This window comes from Punica granatum, chromosome 8, assembly GCF_007655135.1.
Source record: "Punica granatum isolate Tunisia-2019 chromosome 8, ASM765513v2, whole genome shotgun sequence".
Classification (NCBI taxonomy): domain Eukaryota; kingdom Viridiplantae; phylum Streptophyta; class Magnoliopsida; order Myrtales; family Lythraceae; genus Punica; species Punica granatum.
Window position 1 is genome coordinate 4,673,237 of NC_045134.1, and position 22,747 is coordinate 4,695,983.

General features: G+C 39.3%; 4 protein-coding genes across 5 annotated transcripts; 2 read left to right on the forward strand and 2 right to left on the reverse strand.

Annotated features, from left to right (window-relative positions):
- Window positions 1-288: 288 nt before the first annotated feature.
- LOC116188122 lies at window positions 289-2,426 on the reverse strand. The gene is made up of 4 exons (XM_031517281.1): window positions 1,835-2,426; window positions 1,289-1,730; window positions 931-1,180; window positions 289-826 (listed from the first exon to the last, which is right to left on the reverse strand). The coding sequence occupies exons 1-4, from the start codon at window positions 2,338-2,340 to the stop codon at window positions 684-686; spliced, it is 1,341 nt and encodes a 446-aa protein (XP_031373141.1). The 5' UTR covers window positions 2,341-2,426; the 3' UTR covers window positions 289-683.
- A 1,143-nt stretch (window positions 2,427-3,569) lies between these two features.
- LOC116188121 (U-box domain-containing protein 35-like) lies at window positions 3,570-8,121 on the forward strand. Its single transcript, XM_031517280.1, has 10 exons — window positions 3,570-4,077; window positions 4,189-4,256; window positions 4,356-4,477; window positions 4,590-4,801; window positions 4,917-4,980; window positions 5,202-5,502; window positions 5,588-5,692; window positions 5,772-6,200; window positions 6,572-7,339; window positions 7,721-8,121. Exons 1-10 carry the CDS (start codon window positions 3,900-3,902, stop codon window positions 7,763-7,765), a joined length of 2,292 nt encoding a protein of 763 aa, XP_031373140.1. The 5' UTR covers window positions 3,570-3,899; the 3' UTR covers window positions 7,766-8,121.
- Window positions 8,122-8,390: 269 nt separating this feature from the next.
- Window positions 8,391-9,833, reverse strand: LOC116188123 (glycosyltransferase family protein 64 C3). The gene is made up of 2 exons (XM_031517282.1): window positions 9,442-9,833; window positions 8,391-9,349 (listed from the first exon to the last, which is right to left on the reverse strand). The coding sequence occupies exons 1-2, from the start codon at window positions 9,792-9,794 to the stop codon at window positions 8,716-8,718; spliced, it is 987 nt and encodes a 328-aa protein (XP_031373142.1). The 5' UTR covers window positions 9,795-9,833; the 3' UTR covers window positions 8,391-8,715.
- Window positions 9,732-11,821, forward strand: LOC116188124. Of its 2 annotated transcripts, XM_031517283.1 has the most exons (4): window positions 9,732-9,869; window positions 10,229-10,574; window positions 10,683-10,851; window positions 11,518-11,821. In XM_031517283.1, the coding sequence occupies exons 2-4, from the start codon at window positions 10,400-10,402 to the stop codon at window positions 11,672-11,674; spliced, it is 501 nt and encodes a 166-aa protein (XP_031373143.1). In that variant the 5' UTR covers window positions 9,732-9,869; window positions 10,229-10,399; the 3' UTR covers window positions 11,675-11,821. The 2 variants fall into 2 exon arrangements, with proteins under 2 accessions (XP_031373143.1, XP_031373144.1); XM_031517284.1 differs by lacking the exon at window positions 9,732-9,869 and having other exon boundaries at window positions 10,269-10,574; window positions 10,720-10,851.
- Window positions 11,822-22,747: the final 10,926 nt, after the last annotated feature.

Here is a 22,747-nt window from a genome sequence, read left to right on the forward strand (position 1 = left end):
ATTTTTAATATTAAATTCTCCAAACTATTCATTACTTTTTCATACTTTTTCTCATAATTCAACACCACAATCATTACAACTCAATTAAAATCAAAATCAAAATCAACCAATTAAAATCAAAATCCAACTCCCAAACCAAACGCAGCAGAAGAGACTCTCAAAGCATGGCTAGGGGTTTGCGATTTTGGTTTATATAGTGAATCCATATCCTACGCTTCATTTTTCCTTTCTTATAAATAGATTTACCAATTTTGCATTTCATTAGTTGAAATTAAAGATAAATCGTGTTGACCAATAAAAACTCGATAACGATCAAACTCCTTGACTCGGACCAAACTCCTCCACTCTTTACCACGATCCTCGAAATTTGACACGGCATTTGTTTTAAAACATGAGCAAAGATATATTGGCATTCCTATGACTATTATCATTACAGACGATAAACAGATTCATCCCAAGCTGAAATCGAACTGCCTAGATAAGACTCACATTATGAGTGGCAGTTATCTGAAGGAAGACATGAAGCATCTTTCATTAAACAGTTCTAGAAACATGATTTAACTAAACTTGAAATGATTATATATTTGCATTGCCGAGATTCATCGAGAAACCGGCAAAGGATGCCTACTGTTTGGCCATTTTTCGAGCTGTTGATGCTCCGTCTCAGGCATTACTGCTGCGCGTCAAGAAGATGGCAGAACCGTCACCTTGCTTAGTATCCACAGCACTAGAGAAAACTCAAATGCAAAGAGAGTGTGGAGCGCTCCTCGATCGAGGGCAAACCCGTAGACTGTGATCCCACCACTGTTATGTTGCAAGTATGCCACTGCACAAGTACAACCAGTGGATATCATTCGGCAGTGTGAAGATGTGTTTTACGGTCCATTCTCTTGTATTATTTCATATAAAGGAAGTGGCGTTGTTACTCACCTAAAGCTTCTCGGATCTGGAATGAGGACGGTTCCTGGGAGCTGGGGACTGGGATTAGATGGTCTGAGTCACTGTTATTGTCGCCGTGCGTGCCATTCAGTTCTTTCCCATGATCTGGCGTGCTGAAGGCACAGGATACTGTCATATGCCACCTAGTTGCAATCGATGCAATTCCCTGAGCTCGATGTGTAATCTTAGCAGCACCAAGGAGACACAAGCAGAAGCCACTAAGCTCGACTGCCGAACAGACCTGCACAAGATGATGCGAGTATCTATCAAATCCGTTCATCAACACAGATTTCATCAGCAGAAATAAGTTCTATCAAGTATACCAAAAGCTTAAACCAGCAGGACTTACTATCAAGTCACCGGAGTTGAAGAATGTCTTTGTCTCTTCCGATTCAAGAACCAGCAACAACGCACCGAACTGGCTCACAGTTAGTGTCAGCAAACACCCGATGATGAAACACCGATACCTATGGCTCGTAGCAGACAACTGGGTCCGTATCCTGATGTGCTCATTAAAAATCACAGATGCGTCGGACCCACATCCCTCAAGCAGCTTATTGAACCCCTCGAACCTCAGAATTTGAAGCTCGCAGGTCAGCCGGAACAGGATGCAGACAAGCAGGAGCACACCCGTCCTGTAGACCCACGACCACAGCACCAGTACTCCTACGACAATCTTTGCAGCAATCTCCGAATTGATGTAGGGGACTAGAACAGTCACCTTAGAGAAGAATACGATCTTGTGGGCGAGCTCGACAATAAATGATGGAAGCAGAATGCATGCCAGGTACCTATTGAATCATAATATTCAGATCAGCCAACTTAAATTATATGATGTCTCAGTACCAGAAGGCATACAAGCCAATCCGACTTAAATTATAAGATGTCTCAGTACCGGAAGGCCCTGCCAAGCTCGTGCCGGTAACCTCTCTGGACATACGAGGAATCTCCCTCTAACCCGTCTAGAAACAGGAGCTGCCCAAGAGTGTACCTCCTGAAGAACTGGGTGAGAGTGAAAAACCCGATCAAAGCCAGGGCCGACTCAGGAAACTGGACGAGCTTGTTGAATGATATGGGGTCATTGGAGAGTGAACTGTCTTGGTATTGGACTAGTAGGGAAGTCACCAGAGGGGCTACGATGGTGAGAAATATGAAAGTGCAGAACGATATGGACTTTCCAAGCCATGTCGAGTGGTCCAGGGTGCACCACTTGAGGCTCACACGGAAACTCCGCAAATCGTCTGAGTTTTCCAGTTTGGAAAGAAACGGTATCATGATACTTGAGGCATGAGTGGTCGGTCTGTTGCCATGCTCGATGGGAATTAGACAAGCGGACTGGACTGAACTCTCAAGATCAATATCGAGGGGATCTATTGAGTTGGCACTTGTGGCTGGATGCATTGCTTATATTTGAGATTCCTGAGGCTGTAAACGGTTAGGAGCTTCCCCTTTTGTAATGTCACAAGCTCACAATAGGGAGGAAGAAGGTGAGAAGGCGGGGAAGTAATCCGTGAAATGGGAAGCTTTTATAGGTGAAATAAAAAGTGACATCACAGGGGAAAAAGTGTAAAACAAATACTTTGCTTCAAACTTTGGTTCCATGGAATTACTTTTATGAAAGTGCAAACGTTGTGTATGCATAGATCTTATGATCGACTCCTCGACGTTATGACCAAACTCGTGCTGATTTATGTATGTGATATACATAGGCGGTACGCCCTTCTCCGTAAGTGTTGATGCATCGCTGTTCCAAAATTCGAAAGCTCGGGTTCATACCATAAAGTAATTATGAAATAATTTGGAATAGATCACTCTCAATATTTCAAAAGTATATGGAAGGAGCCGACGGAGAACATGTCTTTGCACGATTTTCTTTTGGACGAGTTGTCGAAGGAGAGTAGAGTGAAAAGGTTGCACGAGATATGTGTCGTGATCAGCCATCCGGTCCCTGCCTATGGTGAGGCTCAACTTTGCTTGCGGCTGCGAACATAGGCCCGGATTTTAGCTATATTTACGGCCTAGACTGGCTCCATAAGCAGCCCCTTTCTCCTAAGCAATATCCTGGATATGGAAGGAGATTTCCTAGCCTCGGTCATTGGTTTTGCACTTTGACTCTGGTTTGTCCTAAGTCTGACTGACTGCTGAAAATTAGGAAAAAAATAAAAAGCAGACAAAAGAAAGAAAGAGAAAAAAACATTGATTGGTTCTGTTCTTTTCATATTAATATTCGTTGCTTGCTTGGCTAAATTGCATGTTTTGCGAAACCAAACATTCAATGACCGAAGAAATTGCACAGTTCAATCTTGCAGTGTGTTGACCGCCTAGTCATCGGAGTCATGCTTGCTTCCGAAACCTAATATTTAAAGAGTACTAAATAGCTCGTGGAGCCCGACGTAGGTCCACTTTCGCACAGCACGGAACAAGGGAAAGTTTGAGAATATGGTCGAGTCATATGAAGAGAGGTGTAAAATGTGCCATTTTGGGAAGGTTTCTTAGGTTGTGAGTTAGAATTGGAATTGGAGTTTGACTGGAATTGAAATTGGCTTCCAAAAATTATTACCCAAAAAAAAAAAAAGGAGGCTTCCAAAAGGACTATTAATGGCAGCAGTCTTAGGCATGAGGAGAGGGTTACGGTTGTTCCCTGCTTTGAATGAGTTATATTTAGAAGTAATTTCAGGTAGAAAGGAACATTTTTTTTGTTAAGGAATAATCCATTGCCCCAAAAAAAAAAAAATCTCTTAGGAAAGCCATAAGGGGAAAACACATAGAATGGTTTCTCCTATTGGCCAAATGGGAGGAGACCAACAATAAACCCAACAGAAGAAACAGAACTTCAACCCCTAGTCCGGTTCCATAATCTTATGGAACACCATTAAATGACAGATAAAAAGTGAAGGGAAAAACAAACATAGAAGGAGAGGAGGAGGGGGAGGCAAAGGTTTTTCTTGTTTACTGGCAAGATGTGGAACCCGAGAGACCTGGCGTCGCCGGAGAAGAAAGGCGTGAATGGGATCGTGGCGGTGGCAATAGACCGGGACCGGTCCAGCCAGCATGCCCTCAAGTGGGCCATTGATCATATCCTCGCACGTGGCCAGACTGTTGTGCTCATTCATGTCCGGACGAAACCCGTCGTTCCAGGTGAGGAAAGAAAATGATTTTCGAATCCATCGGCTTTTTTAGCTGCATTTCACCTTTTAACTTTGATGACTCTCATTGCACCGGAAATATGTGTATTGACTGTTTTGGCAGGTTCGGACCTCGACTCACAGACCAAGGAGCTGTTCCTTCCTTTCCGGTGTTTTTGTACGCGTAAGGATGTAAGTCTTTTCTACGCGAGAATTCCTTTGGTTTTTGATTGTGTTCATAACTTATCGGATGATTGTCTATTCATGGTTTCACTTTCTTTATCTGACCAGATACAATTCACGGATGTTATACTAGAAGATCCCGACATTGCAAAGGCATTGATCCAACACGTTGCTAACAACGGGATTGAGCATTTGGTGTTGGGTGCCTCGTCGAGATCCGGCCTTCTTCGGTATGTGATGAGTTCTCCCTCTAGACTGCGAGTACTTGGCATGAGTATCTCGTGATGTCTGATTTCCTCAAACGATTTCTCTTTTTCTCTGACGGTCTCCTCCTCTCTGAAGATTCAAGAGTGGTGATGTACCGAGCACCATATCAAAGAGCGCCCCCGAGTTCTGCACGGTTTATGTCATCTCAAAAGGGAAGATATCATCCATGCGCTCAGCATCACATCCTGCTCCAACCATATCCGCTCTGTACGGCCAAATGCTAACTCACTCGCAGTCAAGATCGAGTGCAACAGAGTCGGACCTTCCTGAACCTAACAGTGTAAGAGGTCCGTTCCATTTTTGTTTCTCCTGTATTCAGTTTATTCCCCCTTCTCAGCTGCAATAAATCGTTATCGCGGAGACCATGGAGAAACTAACTTTCTTTTGTGGTTTTCAAAATAGATGATGAACGATCACCGGTTGAACTGCCACAAAGCTCACGGAATAGTGAAGAATTCATTAGACAGTAAATATCTTACTCTATCCAATCTTTTTATCAGACTACAGATTCTGTTTCGAGTCTTGTCAATTCTGTACTTCGGTTTATCCATTGTCAGGTTCATTTCCATGCTGTTCCAAGTTCCGTATCTGCATTAAGCTGGCTTATATGTGACCATGCTGTATATGCAACATCATCAAGAAGACAATTTTAACAGTGTCATGACTAGAAAGTATTTTGGAATGCAGTCAGCTCACTAAAGGGAGAACCTCAAATGGAAGATATCCTCTGGAAATCCTCCCCCGTGACCGTGACGATAGCATATTCTCGGTCAGCTCTGGGAGAACGAGCATTGATTTTCAGTATCTTCCTTCCTACAACAATATGGAGAGCGACCTGAGTGTAAGACTATCTGATGCCTCGGATATGGACTACAAGATGAGCTTCGAGTCGTTTCAGAGGTCATTAGAGGCCACTTCTCCTCATCGTAACTCCTCAGTTTCGGGCGGTAGTGAAGCCAGATCCCCTTCCGCGAACTCTTCACCAATGGTAAGGAAACAGTCTATTGAATGATCATCAGCGGCTCGCATCATGAGTACTGTCTAACTGTAAATCCATTAACATTTTGGAACAGAATGACGACGTGGAAGTGGAAATGCAGAGGTTGAAGTTGGAACTGAAGCAGACAATGGAAATGTATAGTGCAGCTTGCCGAGAAGCGCTCATTGCAAAAAAAACGGTGTGTGTAGATTTGTTCGGCATAACCCAACCGAGGACAGTTTGAGGGCGAACTTTGACATGTTTTTGTTGCTTAACAGGCAGAAGAACTTGAACAATGGAAAGCAGAAGAAGAGAGGAGGTTAAAGGAGTTACGAGTGGCCGGGGAAGCTGCTCTCATGCTAGCGCAGAAGGAGAGGGCCAAGTCAAAGGCAGCAATGGAAGCAGCTGAAGTGGCTCGTCGGGTCGCGGATATGGAAGCACACAAGAGAAGAAATGCGGAGATGAAAGCAATAAAGGAAGCAGAGGAGAAGAAGAAGATAATAAACTCACTCGGGCAGTCTTATATTCAGTACAGGAAGTACACGATCGAGGAAATCGAAGCTGCCACAGACTTCTTTGCAAAGTCCCGCAAAATTGGGGAAGGCGGGTACGGGCCTGTGTACAAGGGGTACTTGGATCATACGCCTGTCGCTATAAAAATTCTGCGTCCCGATGCAGCTCAGGGCAGGTCCCAGTTTCAGCAAGAGGTAATAATGCTGCTAGAGATATGGAATCATGTGTGCGATCGTATGTTTGATGCAAAAATCCGATCCTAGAATGTTGATGATCTTCTGTTTGGAAATGGAATACAATCTGGTTTTCATTTTCCTTCTGGGAGGAAAAAAAAGAGCCTGACTACTACACAGGAAAGCAGGTTGACTAGGAAAGCAATTCCTATGATTAGTACATTATTCCATTCCATCCCAATGTCCAATCATCGTACCTAACAGGCCAAAAGTGTAAAGTAACACTTCATAACTTGCATTTGTCGATAGCATTAATCCATTTTTATGGTTGAGACGCAAACGAAGTTTCCAAGTCGGTTCCAGGTATACTATTACTGATGACTTCTTTACAGGTTGAGGTCCTCAGCTGCATAAGGCATCCAAACATGGTCCTCCTCCTCGGAGCTTGCCCCGAGTATGGATGCTTAGTCTATGAGTTCATGGGCCGGGGAAGCCTGGAGGACCGGCTCTTCCGACGAGGAGGCGGGCCCCCACTGTCATGGCAGGTCCGATTCAAGATTGCTGCCGAGATTGGTACTGCCCTTCTGTTCCTCCACCAAGCCAAGCCCGAGCCAATCGTGCATCGGGACCTGAAGCCTGCCAACATACTCCTGGACCGAAACTTCGTGAGCAAGATCAGCGATGTGGGGTTGGCCCGTCTTGTCCCTCCCTCAATTGCCGATACTGTGACCCAGTATAGATTGACTGCGACGGCTGGCACATTCTGTTACATCGATCCAGAGTATCAGCAGACAGGAATGCTCGGGGTTAAATCAGACGTGTACTCTCTTGGGATCATGTACTTGCAAATCATAACTGCGAAGCCTGCAATGGGCCTCACCCACATTGTTGAGCAAGCCATTGAAGATGGGAGGTTCGAGGATGCTCTGGACCCGGATGTGCCTGATTGGCCCATGGAGGAGACGCTGCGCTTCGCGAAGCTCGCACTCAAATGCTCAGAACTCAGACGGAAGGACCGCCCCGATCTCGGGAAGGTTGTGTTGCCCGAGCTCAATAGGCTGAGGGCACTCGCTGAGGAATCAATTCATCTCACGCTATTGTCCGCCCCCACCATCTGGAGCTCGTCAGGAATTAGCCAGAGCCAGGTCTCCTTGTCCTTGGTAAGCCAATAACATGTAAGTTCACTTCTAGAGGCGGTAGAGAAGTGTTCTTCTCTTGAGTTATTTAGGCTTGAGGTGATGGTTCTTGAGGTCAAACTCCCTTTTATATGGTTGGTCGAACCCAACTGATCTCGGTGCTAAGCCTGGTCTCATTCAGGATTCAGCCAAGGAGAGTGAACCTTCCGATTATCATTCGAGCCTAAAAGACACGCTATCTGGCTTGAGTAGAATTTCGATCTTGGACTCACCACCTGAATTTTGTGACAGATAGTTTTATTGAATAGCATAATCACAAACTAAACATGTCCTTCATTCCAAAAGATCACATTGGCAAATCTCGGATTGCGGTGACTACTAATCTTGAAACGATTACATTTTCAGGGAAACATGAGCCCACCACCAGGGCATTCAGGAGGCAGCTGGTGAATATAGCATGGTCGAAGCTACTGCAATCGGTGAACGGGAGGTGGCATGAGAATAGCTGTTTATGCCAGCTCCAAGGGGGAGAAATGATATGCCAGAGAGCGACCCTTCGAGCCTTGATATGATGTTTCGACCCGAATTTATTTTAGCAGGTCAAGGAACTTCCCAGTGAAGTGATAATTCATACATTAAGAACATTTACCTGTCCTGTATGGGGACTCTTTCTCTCCTTAATTCTCCGATGGTCACTATATGGACCCTTCACGATACAATGGAATTGTTTTCTGTTCGAGAAACCTCATTGTATCATTAATTTTGCCGATATTGATCCCCTTCATGGGTACATATACATATGTTGTGCGTGAACAATCATATATGGAATCCTGATATCGGACAAGGTGGTTCGATTCCTTCTGAAGTGTCTCGCCATCTCTTCCCTCTGTAGATCAGTTATCACATTCTTTAACTTGAACAGCCTCAGCCAATGTGGTATGACAGGTTTTGATAAGCACCACAGCAGCTGAATTGTAAGTTCAACGATGCCGAGTATGAGATAACTTCGGTACTTGCATCATAGAAGAGCTCGTCATTCAACGTTTGTATTATTCGACAAAAGCATACTGAGAAGTGAGAAAACTGAAAAGTCCATCCTTTATCGATACGATAACACTTACATCAGCAGTAATCTATCAGTCAAAGGCCAAGAAAACTCAGATCCCGATTCGGGTAATTATACATTTGGAAGTACACGATCCTTCAAAAGATCGAATCGCTTCGGCCCCTAAATCAACCATTTCAGAACTGTGTTCCTAATCAACCAAACACCGCTGCTAAATTAGCTGCTCAGAGATTGCCATGCTGCTGGCCCTTCTTAAACTCGGAAATGCAGGTCCAACGAAAGACGACCCCTCAAGCCTTCTCATGATCATGTAAACTGCAGAACAGGAACAAGTTCATTCACCGACTTGTACATCGCAAAAGACCAGCTTCCCGCCTTTCTTGCATAGCCCCTGTTCCCCGACCGAGTTCACGACCTTTCCATAGCTATACCTCAATGGCATCCTACCGAGAACCCGATGGAACTCTGTTATACACTCTCCGCGACGCTTCCTATGCTCCCCTCGTCTCGTACTCAGCCCCACCTCCCTCACCTCCTCCTCCCTCTCCCCTTCATTCCTTGAGTCCCCATGATCCCGGGCCTGCTCTGCACCGACCAGAACAGGCCCGGCATTCGTCTCATCCGCCACCACAAAGTTCATCAGTATGTCCTCGCAGTTCTGCGTCTCGTCCACAAGCCTCCTCATCCTCGCCATGGCCTCTCCGCCTTCGCAGCTGTACTTGAAGAGGTACTCAGTGCTCAGGATCATGAACTTGGTAAGCATGATCGAGTACCGGTCCGGGTGGATCGTATAGATCCACTCTTTCCTCGATAGATCAAGGTCGTGGGAGCGGGCAAAGAGGCCGATCAGACGGTCGGGATTCGACGCCCAGATCTTAAACGCGAACTCCACCGATCTGAGGTCGACCTCCACGTCGTCATCGCAGACCAGGACAGCCCGCGTCTTGATTTCCCGCCGGGGAAGGAACCTGACACGACAAAAGCTGTTCAATCATCAACGTTCAAGGTTCTGTCTTTTGCTTGAAATTGAGAATCTTTGTACTTCAACGCAATTGAGGACCTGGAATTGAGGCTGGTGGAGGATTGCGGGATGACGGAGATGGCAGCGGGGCCGAAGGAGGCGGAAGAGAGGTCGCGGGAGAGACGGTTGATGACGTCGAGCGGGGTGGAGGGGTTCCCCCAGAGGACGAGGACGGCTGATACGACGGCGGAGCCGGAGTGGGCCGCCGCTATGGAGCGGATGAGGGGGATGCGGCGCTCAGAGTAGCCGTTGATCAGCACCGTGATCTGGTCGGACCGGAGGTCTCGCGGGCTCCGGCGGATCTCGGGGTCTTCGCACGGGTCGTTGAGGGCGAGGGAGCATTGAAGAGGGGAGAGGATAGAGAGGCAGAGGATCAGAGCCGCCAGATTCATTGCTCCTCCGGCTCCTCACGGCGGCTCTACGTGCGTCAATGGAGTGTCAGTTTCGTAATTTGGTGGCTACTTCAGGTGACTTTTCGTAAATACAACGCAAATTCTGCTCGTCGCGTAATTGCTTGCGAGGTCCATAATTATGGAAAGTTTCAGATTTGTTGCATGTAGTCTGGTGCTTGACCATTTCACACCCAAGCGAAGTTTCACACAATGCCGAAATACATCTCGAAGCTTCGGCATTCTTCGGTTGTGCATTTTCCAATTAACCTTTCAATTTATAAGTCCAAGTGGTGTTGCTCGGTTCACGTTTGAATCTTTTTTTTTCTGCCATTACTAGAGAGTTATCAGTAGAGTCTTTGACGGATCAATCGGCGAATACTCCATTTAAAGGAGATAAATCTAACTTGGATCATACAAATTCTGATATTGTCAAGGTCGCGCAATGGAAATGAGACGAAAACCGACTTCAAGGTGCATTTCTGGCATTGGCATAAACTTCAGTGTATGAAATGATTCCACCCCTGAACATGGGGGTGCAAAGTGAAATTTCCCAAGAGAGAAGCGTTATCTGGTTCAGCTAAGAAGTGGATGAGGCAGGAGATCAAATGTTCATTGCTCCCCTCAATCTTCGCTGCCATGGCGGTGGTGATGAGAGTGAACGTTCCGCCATTAAAGCAGCTCAGCATCCGGCGAAGTTCTCCGATGCTGCCACGGGTTTCACATCAGAAGCCTCACTTGTCGCTGAAGCCACTCTGCTGCAGCTCCACATTTCAAGAACAGGTTATCTTCCTGCCATTGGTTCTTGGAAATGGAAGACTTATGCCAAACTCTCTTTTGTTATGTAATGTTCTTGTCTCGATCCCGGTCAAACACTGAAGTCTGAAACAGGGTTGGTCTTTGTTTCTGGTTATTCGGTTGGGAGAAGACTGAGCCAGGAATCACGTGTGAACCTTGCAATGGCAAAGGGTGGTTGGTCTGCGACTTCTGTAAGGGACAGAAGACCAACATCAAAGCCGAGAACAAGCGAATCTACCGCCGGTGTCCTTCCTGCAGAGCGGTAATTCCTTATCATCAACTGCGCAGCCTCTTTTGATAGCTCGCAACTGAATATATTGGATTTTTCCATCTTGCTGCTCAAGATGTCGGAGTACGTTTATCTTGTGGCATTAGTGTGGTGTATTACTACATCTGTTGCAGCCAAAGTCCTCATTGCGTGTCATGGAATATTCCGTATAATTCGATTCCCGATTTAGACCTTCCAGCAATATTTGGTGCGAAGCAATGGAAGTCCTTAAGGATGAAATTGCCGAATAAATTGGATGCCTTAACATGGCAAGGCCAATCCTTTTCCTGTGCATTCTCTGGCAACCAAAAAAAAGGCCTTGCTTCCTATGTTTCGCACAGATCAATATTGACTCGTTGAGTTCACGCTTGTGCTTGGCAAAACAAAGGTAAGTCTAATGCTTATGGCACATTTCTTACCGAAGAATGGAAATAGAATGCAAATGTATGATATCCGTTCCATTCCCTTGTCGTTTTGTAACGAAACATTTCACCAGAAGTCCTCTGCCTTCCTTCCTGGACATGGTTTTACACAATCTGATATCAGCTCCAGATCCCTACACTGTCGAGCTACAACCTCATCCTTTTGATATAGCTTTCGTGTATGCATTACAATACGCGGGCTTAACATGTGGAAATCCACTTGTTGATATTTGTCTAGATCGGTTATGTCCTGTGTACAAGCTGCAAGGTGTTCAAATGTGTCACATTCCCGAACTATGAAGACGGAGCAGAGCTATCGCTCTGAATGCATTCCTCGCCTCCTCGTGCTAATCTTATGCAGTGAAGAACTGTTCTTGTTCATATCATGCTTTTGAAGGCCACTCTCATTCCCCTTTCTTAGGCGTAGCGTGTTTACTTAGCTGCTGCTGTACATGTAAGTCAATTTATGTGTGTGCAATATTGCATAATTTAACATCACCTGAATAAATCATTTTCTATGGTGTTTGCGTTTTTAAAGACAACTACAGTGATATCGTTTTTTCGAACGTAAAACTGTTAGCAATATGGAACAGATACATATTGTAACAGAATCGTTACATCCTTTCAACTTTGTGGCTCAATATTCGCTTGGCAAGGACTATCTAGGAACTTTGCCAATCGGGAAAAATAACCGGAAAGAAAACTACTACTCATTTCCTTGTGCTTTAATGACATGAATAACGGTTAATTCGTGATAAATGCTTACATTTCTCGTCTCCAGTGGCGATACCATTCTGGTGAGAGCTTAACCTATGGATTCATGTCATGATCGAATGGAGTCTGAGCTCCCAGGTGATGGAGCATTCCATAGGATCTCTTCGATCTACCAATTAACAACTACTAGGCTCAGGCTCGCTTGGACAAAGGTCTAGTTCCATTTCCTAGTCTCACAAACAGCATCGGCATAGAACAGTCCAGTCTAGATTCCGGTCGCAGCCCGGCATCTATAGCAAAGGACGTTCCCCCACTACAGTCGTGCATTCTGCTTATATATTCATGTCTCTCGAACTCCAAATTATAATTAAGATAAATTACGTAAAAAAGCACAAGATTTCAATTTTTTTTAATCTAACACGAATTTTCACTTATTACATAGAAATCATTTCACTTTAAATCCAAATCTATCCATTTGCCAATTTTATTCATCAAACAAAATAATGCCTCGTGGCATTGTTTTTTCCACATGACGCTCAAGCGAGTGGGTCGATTGGAGTATGAAGAAGGGGTTGGAGCTACCATTGTGCGATTTTCTCTCTATGATCGACTCGAGCTTGTCGATAGACAGGGCTGGCGTTGTGAAAGTAATGGAGAGAGCTCAAGCGGATCGATCAGAGTATGAAGAAGGGGCTGGAGCTATATCATTGTTCGTTGGAACTAGCAGATCAGTGATCGAGCACTGATATGATAGATTCGTATTAAGGTTCTTGCGTGGTTCCATATTCCAATATATTATTATTTATTGATAAATTTATAATATATGTAACAATTACAATCATTATAATATATAAAAGTCGAAAAGTGTGACGTGAATGCTCTATGTAAACTCGATTTTAAAACCCAGAACTCCACAGTGAATGTCCTTATAGTTTCATACAACAGATTTTGCCACATTTTCTCAAAAAACCGACCCGCTCATCCATCTTGACCCCTAGAATGTGCCACAAATTTGATTTTGGTCGGCCCAAATCCCACCGATTCCCCTAAATCTGCGAAATCCCCTTTCTATATTGTTACAATGGAAATTATGGACTATAATTTGGGTTCTTGAGTGATTGCCCCTCTTTTTTCATTTTTCTTTTTAAATCACACGTAGGTTGTCACACGATAAAGAAGATGCCAAGCGGGATTATTGTAGCAGTTATTAATGAAAAAATTAATTGAAAAGTAACGATTGGAAAATTAAGACATAAATGAAAAGTCGCATTAGATTTTGGGGAAAAAAAGGAATAAACCTTTTTTTTTCATAATTCACCCTTATTAGTAATACGATATACTATTATTGATTATTTTGGCTAATCAATGACAGTTCGGCATAAAAGTGCGAGCAAACTATATGTCTATTTATTCTTTATGCTGCATAAAAACTCGGGACAAGACATAGGAATACGCCACATAAGATAGAAGAAATATTTCTTTATGTGGTCTTTCGTTTGACCACCAATAGACTAACAGCGGGGCCCCGAGGACGGCTACTTTCTCTCTGCGATCGACTCACCACAAGTGATTGTGTACTGAAGCATCCCATTTGGAGAACTCATCTTCCACCAAATCAACCAATTTCCACTTCATCAAATACTCTAACGGCTAGTCCTTAACTGCAGTGCTAGTTTAGAATAGTTTGTACTTGCTTTTAATGTCTTGCTGTATTGGAGGAAACGTTGCATCTGGTTTCCAAGTGTGTTAAAAGATAAACTGGATTGTGCATAAAAATAAAATAAAAGTTTTTTTTACTTTAAATTTCTCAATTATTACATTTCTTATGACTAAAGCAACCTCTTGTACATAAAATTAGAAAACTTTAATAATTACTTTCATGTAAAATTAAGGTGACAAACTAGAGCTCCTCTTTATTTATTTATTTATTTTTACAATTTATGGCTTTGTTTATCTGCAATCATTGACTACAATTATTTCGACATTCTCATTCCCCGAAGTCGAATAAGTAGCCCTTCCTTCCTCTTCTCCTACTTTCATATATATTCACATCAACGGAAATGTAGAGACCAAGAAATATGTGCTCGTTGTGCCATTCACCAGCCGCTCCTTGATTTGATCTCTTCAGGTACGAACAACCTCCTTTCTAATTGTATTCTATGCGCAAGGATCCATCCTCCAAACACCTTGGAAGCAACCGAGACAGGACATGATTATACTGCTTCTCAATGCATTTCCTTTGCAAAGGATCACATGACTTGTGAGCGTGACAATTGCCTTCCGAGTTGTTAAAGATCCTAGATCCCATTCCAACATCGAATTAATAAAGAAAAACCAACGAGCTTATAAAAGGGTTGGGTTCCGCATTCTAAGGGCTTAAGCTAATAGGATACGGAACCCAACTGCACTTTCCCTTGGAGAGTTCCATAGCTCGCAAACTTTATTTGCGTCATCTTTTGTCCCGGAGGACATTACGAGCAGTATGCAAGTTTCTAACTGAAGGCTGCCCGTAGTAAATGTCAGCACACTTCACACTTACTCAAGAATGACCAACAAGTTTCTGGTGAAAGAGAGCCACGATGTCGGGACATGGTACCATCTTCTTTATCAGTGTAGTTTAAATACACATACTTTATTTTTCTTTATGTCTATTAATAAAATAAGAATTAAATTAAGTATTCTTAACGTAGCAATTCTAGTTTAATTACTAACATGTGCTAGTGTTCTTTCTTTGTGTGTTCTACGTGTTCATTTTCATATATATCTTTTACATTTCATATAAGAATTATTTAGATTTGAAGATGAATTTGCATCTACAAAGCAATAAGAATTGTCAATAATTAAACCAATATTTAAATGGTTCAAGAATAAATTGCAAATCATTCTATTATTTAATATGTATTAAATATTTCAATTTTATTCTCAATATATTATACGCATATATCTATCATAGATATATGCTTCTTGATTCTAAAAACTTGAATGCTTAGAATAAATAAATTTAAAGTTACTTAAGTATTCTTTAAAGATATATATGTTTTTCTCAATGCAGATATCACTTTAATTATTCTTTATATGAGGATTTTCAATTATAATTTAGAATTATCTTACCATACCTAATTTTATATTTATATGTAAAATATATCTTGCATTCTCTCTTCTTCTTTTTTTTTTTTTTGAAGGGGGTTGGGGGTGGTGTGAAATATATCTTGCTTTATTGGAACCAAATTAATTTCATGATATTTATTAATGAATGCTTAACCTAACACTTTCCTTTTACACTTCCTATGTGTGAAGTCTTTTTTTTTTTTGGATGAAGAGTGAAGTCTTAAATTTTACCTTGCTAATTGAGAGTAATATTATGCATTAATCATCATGTAAAAATTAATTCTACTTAATCAAACCATATAAACATAAGGTGCTAACGGAAAAAGTAGTAATTGGTCTAGTTGAGAAGAAGTAAAAATAATAATAAATAATAACATACATTTCAATTCTCAACCACAAATACAAAAAGATCAAGCAATACAAATTAATATATATAAACAAATGTATTGATTTTTTCAGTATACCATGCATCTTGATATATATAGCTCGTATATTCAAAACACTATAATGCATAAACTGGATGCATGGAAATCTTACATCGTTCTTATTAGTTGAAATTTGAAAGAGTCATCCATTCCAAAGAGAATGGTGTTCGTTACCGATATCATACATACATATATATATATATAGGTAAGTAGGGATGGCTATGATATTTGTAAAAAACCATATCTGCGGATAACCGCACCATTTTTAGCACCAGATAATCGCACCAAATGGTTGTGGTGTGGATATGATTTTTAATTTCAAAAACCACCGCAGTGTGGTGCGGATATGGTTTTGATGAAAAAACTGCGGATAAAACCGCACCGTCGTATTTATATTTTTATACATATAAATTAGGCTAATTCTCCAGCAGATTGTCCAAACCCAGTCCTAATCCAACTTGATTTCTTAATTTAACTATTAATAAACTAATAAATTTATAAAGATAGGGTACTCATCTAAGGATAATTTTTATGTAGAAGATTTAATTTAATTTATTTCTTTAATTGTTATGCCTTTTTAAATTTTTATTTAACTTAATTTTGTCGTGCGGTGTGGTGTGGATAACCGTGATTTTTTAATGGTGCGGATATGGATTTCAATTTTCAAAACCGCGATGGATATTGTGCAGATACGGTGCACGATTTTATATCGCGGTGCGGTTGCGGTTCTCGTGGTACCCGCACCACATCTGCACCGCTGCCATCCCTATTGGTAAGTAATTAATAATGCATATGCGACATGTACATTTTTCCACGAAATTTCCATTATCACATTAAAAAGAGTGTAGTTAATAGTTGATCTATTTTAATTATTTTTTTGTTATAAGGGAGACTAAACCTAATATAATGAAATATAAATTCCAATAACTAATAAAATTAGTATGAGTGGTCTCACCACGAAAATTAAACATGCAACCTCTTAAAGGAAAAACGAGCTGAAGGCGTAAGCCACTTTGCGCTACAACCTCTTGCTCTTAATCTACCTTAGTTAATCCGGTTTAGGACTATCTTCACAGTCCAACTAATATATAAATTAAAATGTCCAACTGTGACGGTGATTATTTTCTCGATAAGAACTTTTCATTTATCCAAGATTTTAGTTTTCGTACGTTCAATAGGTTTCGTTAATTAGTTTTCCGCAGCAAGTTATGAATTTCTTATTGCATTCGTTAATTAATTCTTGATTGTAAATGATATGATCTTTATATGGAGCTTTTATTGGTAGCATTTATTACTTCTAAAGGCAACTTACATTTTATATATAGATCAGGTTATTGACCACGTGCATTGCACGAGTTTGATAAAGAAAATTGTATTGCGACAAGTTAAATATAAAAAGAAAATTTGTTATCAATTGATAATTTATGTTAATATACATAAAATTTTGGATATTTTGTAAACTTTTTAATATAATAAACTTCATACCCACGTTAGATAATATTAATTCAAGAGCTCATAATTAATAAATAATTCATGTAAGATACTTCATATACATAAATCCCAAGTACTGATCTAATTTAAAAGAAAAGAATCATAATGTCTATAAGATTTTAAAGTTAAGTACCATTTGGTGTTTTATTCTCACCCACATTTTATAAATTATTTGTGAATATGAATAATTTTAGATAAAATAAATCAACCATTTCCATGAGAAATTTACTTATTCAAATTTTATAAGGTTAACAAGTTTTGTAAATTGAATCATATGAAGTTTAACATAATTTTAACAATTCATATTTTTCTTAAGATTATGAAATTGTTTTTACTATAAAATAACAATAAATGAAAATGATTAGAATCATTTTTTAATATTTCTTTAGATATAGTTTCTTTAATTACATTATTAATTATTATCATTTATTATTTTCTATATAACATACTAGTCTATTAAGGCATTTATTATTGTACCCTTATTTCTTAGGGCAGTATAGTCAAGTTTATATATATATATATATATATATATGTATAGTATCTCAAATTGACACGGAATCTCTTTTACTTTTGCTACATGAATCCTCATTTTTAGGAATCTTATTGATCTTGTTTGCGTTTAAACCCTTCATTGCTTCATTCATTTGTGCTTTGTGGCTGGATAGCCTATATACAATTGAAGTCTCTTTCTGTCGGCATTCAGTAAGTGAACTACAACAATTAATTGCAGTTGTCTCACGGTGCATTTAAGTATTTATTTAAATATCTAAATTTAGACCCGCCTGAATTAATTCAAATAATTCATTACATCTTCCGTTAAATCAGATCTCATATTCATTCTTACTAAAAAATGGACGTGTCTTATAAATGGAAAAAATCCACGACTAGAATATCAATAGTGGCCAATTCTGTTTTTTTTTTCCTCTATAAATGTTAATGTGCTTTTGAATACCAACAAATAATAGATTTTTTTATAAGTAATATATATATATATGTATGTATGTATATATGCACACAATCCTTTGTTTAGTTGTGAGTTTAACAAGCAACGAGCAATTCACACCGAGAATATTACTTGTTTATATCACTTCGCTTATAACTTACGTGAAGCATGAGTTGCTTGATCGATGTGCTGCTATTAGTTCATCAATTAGATGAGTTGAAGTAGCTGGTTTTATTGGTTCCTTCTCTCTCATTACGAGTTAATTAAACATGTTGAAGCACTGGGAGAAATTTGGTGATGTGTTAGAAATTTATGGAGTGTAGTAAAATATTATAATTATATGGTTGCTATCATGCTATGTCAGGAAGCACTAACGCACACAAAAGAGAAATGGTCTTGTGTGTTTTTCATGACGCAACTCTCCATTAATGGTCTGATTGGACAGCCATCCTTGCCCTTATTTTTCTTTATCTTTAACAAAAGTAGGGAGACTAGCACCATAAATAAAATAAGATAAAGAAAAGTTGGGCAAAATCTGGAAATAATAAAGTAAGGGATAGGGACTCAAATAGCAACATTTTCTTGGGGGTGACAAGTAATAAATTAATTGATTCCAAGATGAGTTTATAATAATCAACTGATGAGCACACATCCACACTATAATTTCAACTTTGATAGACTTATTATGGTAGTCGATCGCAGAACTGCCTGGTATTTCATGAGCTTGATTTTGGATATTTTTAAGTGAAAACAAAATCATCACATCGATCAAATTGTGTGGTCTTCTTTCTGTACAATAATGATAATGCAAAAAGCTCGACCAATAGATATTCATATGAATTTATTCGGAGCCAAACCTCGGCCGTCCGCTTCCGAAAACTTGGGCAACTCTTGCGTAAAGTAATTAGGGCCTACACAAACAGATTTTTATGGCTTGTGGTGATCAATGTCTTGACCAAACACAGTATTCTCAATGCTTACACAATTTTTCAATCATGCATCATGTTTAATTACTTTTGTATTTTCTCCTTTCTCAACTTTTCTGACTCTTTTTTTGGCTGAATTAACTTTTATGACACTGTGGACACGAAAGCAATGGCCGGAGAAGCAAACAAAATACTAAATAAATAAATAAGACTAGAAAATGGTGAACATCTAGCTAGTATACAAAATATTTTGGGATTTGAAGTAATTAAGGAGAAATTAATTAAAAACATATCTAGTCTGATTTGTACGTCTCTTCCTCATATGGGAGGTTGTTCTATAGTCAACTTTTTGTGTCTAGTAATAAGTCGAGGCAGCATTCCAAACGACAACAAATGACAAACCAGTACCGTCATAAAACATGTACATGAATGAATAGCCATCGAACTTCATTTCTGAAAGAGAAGAATAAAAACGACAACATTAATGAATTAAATATAGAGTATTTGACATGGTTCGTCATTGTAAGGCTGGTCTTGCACTGTCGACAAAGAAGCTTCATGTTTATATGATAATTGATTTGATTTCTCCTTTTACTTTTAGTTGGGCCAGCCTCTTCTGGATCATTCGAGAACAACCCCTCGAATTGATTTGGCATATATAAATATATATATATATATATATAAACACAAACTTATGAATTCATATTATAGGATGCTTATATATATATACACACACATATATATATGTTATATAAACGAGTATGGGAAGGAAAAGTACACATACACTTGGAAACACTGCCCCCTATAGACAGAATACAATGTGCAGTTGTACATGCACTTGTATGATAATCTAGAAGTTGATTGTTTGTTTTTCACCACTGTGATTATTTGTACATTTTTAGTTAATTTTCCTTTTGATTTTCTTATACTGGACTATTGGGTCTATTTTGTAACACGAAAAAAAAATATCAAACACAGTAATTTTCTTTTAATGGGGATAAGTAAATTTTCTTGTATGGACTGTGCTGCTTAGGCTGGATGCCCACATTCCACATGAGATGCCAGATGAGTAGTGGAGGTTGAACCGGGTCATCAACTTATCATTTCGACTTCGATATAACATCAATCCTCTTGGATGTTTTCCTTACGAATATATAATATCCCGACAAGTTGGGTATGCAGGTCCCATATGTTCGTTATTGTACATTCCGCACGATCGGTGCATTCAGGTACTCATTCCATTATTCTTAATGGAGGGCAATCCTATCATTCCCTCTATCTTCTCAGGACATAAATTGGGATATTCCCCTTCAATGGAAAAACATGAAGAGCAGCCACCAACTATGTTATTAGTCGAGTTAGGTCTTCAATAACATCCACTCAGTTATACCAGGTCAAAAAATTTCCAGTACAAATAATTTGCATGCCTGTACATTGTACTAGTCATTGTAATTTTACATGACAATCAGTCGTCTAGTGTATGTGGCGAAACATAAGATAATATATGTATGTGTCTTTGCAGCGCGTGACGTGTTTGGTACATAATAATTGATTTGCATCTTCATTTAACTGGAATATGTCTCGGTCTTATAATTTGAACCGTTCCAATAGCTTTAATAAATAGGTGGATTGCAGATTTTGATCAACTATTTTTTTTTCTTTGGATAAGTGATACTTTCGTTAATGGAAAAAGAATGTACATACACAATCAACCATCTTTATATTGCGCCTCCATGGAACAACTTTACTTTGACATTTGTGCAAATGAAATCTTTTTAGGAAGGCATATATGTGGATTTTCTTTTATTAAAATGCTAGGGTTTCGGATCTAAACCACGTGTGGTTATCTACGTCAGATCTATTTTCTTTTTCGGATAAGTGATAGAAATTTCATTAATTAAAAGTGTATCTACAAAATACACTTATCCAAGGAAATCATGAAAACAAACATACATCAAAATTCCAAAACTCTAGCAGTAAGAGAATTCTCAAGCCTGGCCTCAAAATTAGGAATAGATCTCACATTTAGCTTTACAAGGCATAATACTTGCTGCAAAAGAACAGATATCGAATTCGTCCTCTTTTGAAAAATCCAGAGATTCCTTTCCCGCCATACTTGATAAATATAGCATGTCCACACTAGACGAAGAATGATAGAATCAAGTCTCCCACTACTAAAATATGCGTGTCATTCATCTACACTTTATTGTATTTATATTACTTGTAATTGTATTTTCATATATACGTGAACAGGACATATTTCCTAATTGGCCTATATACGCAGTTCATTTAAGGGGGGAAAAAGAGAAGAAGAAGAAACAGATATAGACTTATGCATGCGAACGTGGATTTCACAGTTGTCCCGCTAGTTATAGCAGCAGCTACACGTAAATCGAGAGAGAGGAGACAATATGTGTGATCGTGGACGATCGAAACGGCTGTTTTTGTGTCCACGATCTTCTTTGACTTTAAGTGGACCGAAAGTGCCCCTATCATAATCACAAGTGCGGATTTTAGCTGCAAATTGAGTTTTCAATTGGCGGACTTATTATATGTTATTCATAGGGATCTAAAACTCACCGAAAACATATTTTATAGTCATTGTGACCGAGTAAAAATAAATTATCAATCAATAAATTAAGGATTACGTATGTGATAACCAAAAAATATAATTTTTATATGATTTTTTTGATACCACGTACCATGTTTTGAAATATAAATAATTATGCACATACAAGTAAATATATAAACTCCTTAACGTTTAATTAATTTATCATTATACGATCTGCATATACTAAGTGGTGCATTTCCCGTATATTGCAGTTTCATCGCTATTCTTCTCGTCAAGCGATGACGGAGAATTTATTAATTAAAATATTTTCTCGTACATGTATGAGATGCATTTTCCTCTTGTTTAATTACTCTCTCTTTGTGCCTCGTCAGATTCTCACTCATGCATATAGATCACATTCAATTTTCCTCTTCCCAAATGTCCACATCCTCCTTTCGCACCTAACTGTATTTTTTCGATTACAAAAAAGCCAACGAATCTATTATGAAAAATAAAAATATAATAAAAAAATAAAAATAATTTCATTTGAATATGAAACATATTAATTTCTAAATGAAAACGTGTATCTGTATACTGTATATGCCCTCTCTTTCGTACCTAACTCTCTCTATATATATATTCGGGTTGATCAGTGGGGCCGTAGCTAGAGTATTTTGATTCTCGCACGATATTTTTTCTTTTTTTTCATGAAAAGTTACCTTTGGATTCTCACACGATATAGAATAGTAACTTTTTATTCCTTTTAGTACATTTGCTAGTGAAAATAATTATAAGTAAAAGGTATGGAATAGAGAATATATAAATATCTACACACGCACATGTATGCGTACAGATTTTTTTAACTTTGATAGAAGCCATTATCTCCATACGAACTAAACAGTTGGCCATGAATTTTCATAGATAATTTAGAATATCCATTGCATTCCCTTTGACATGCTCAAAAGCATTTATTCTTATACCTAATTTCCCACTATACCAATTCTATGTTCTAAATTAACTCCTTTAGACAATCATCTTTACAATAGGGTTGGCCTGGTGAGCAAAGGACGCAATTTTACAAAAGATCTAAGTTCGATTAACTCTAAATTATGTAGGATGACACTTGCATGATTTGTATGGCTGAATTGACACGTCCCATGAACTTGTAGGGTGTTCATGTGGTTTTAAGTACATATATAAACAGATGTATACCATTGTTTACCCAAATAGGTCATAAACGTACCACACACACTTGATAAAGATTAATTTTTTAAGTAGTTAATGTGTTGGATGACCCAAAAACAAATAAT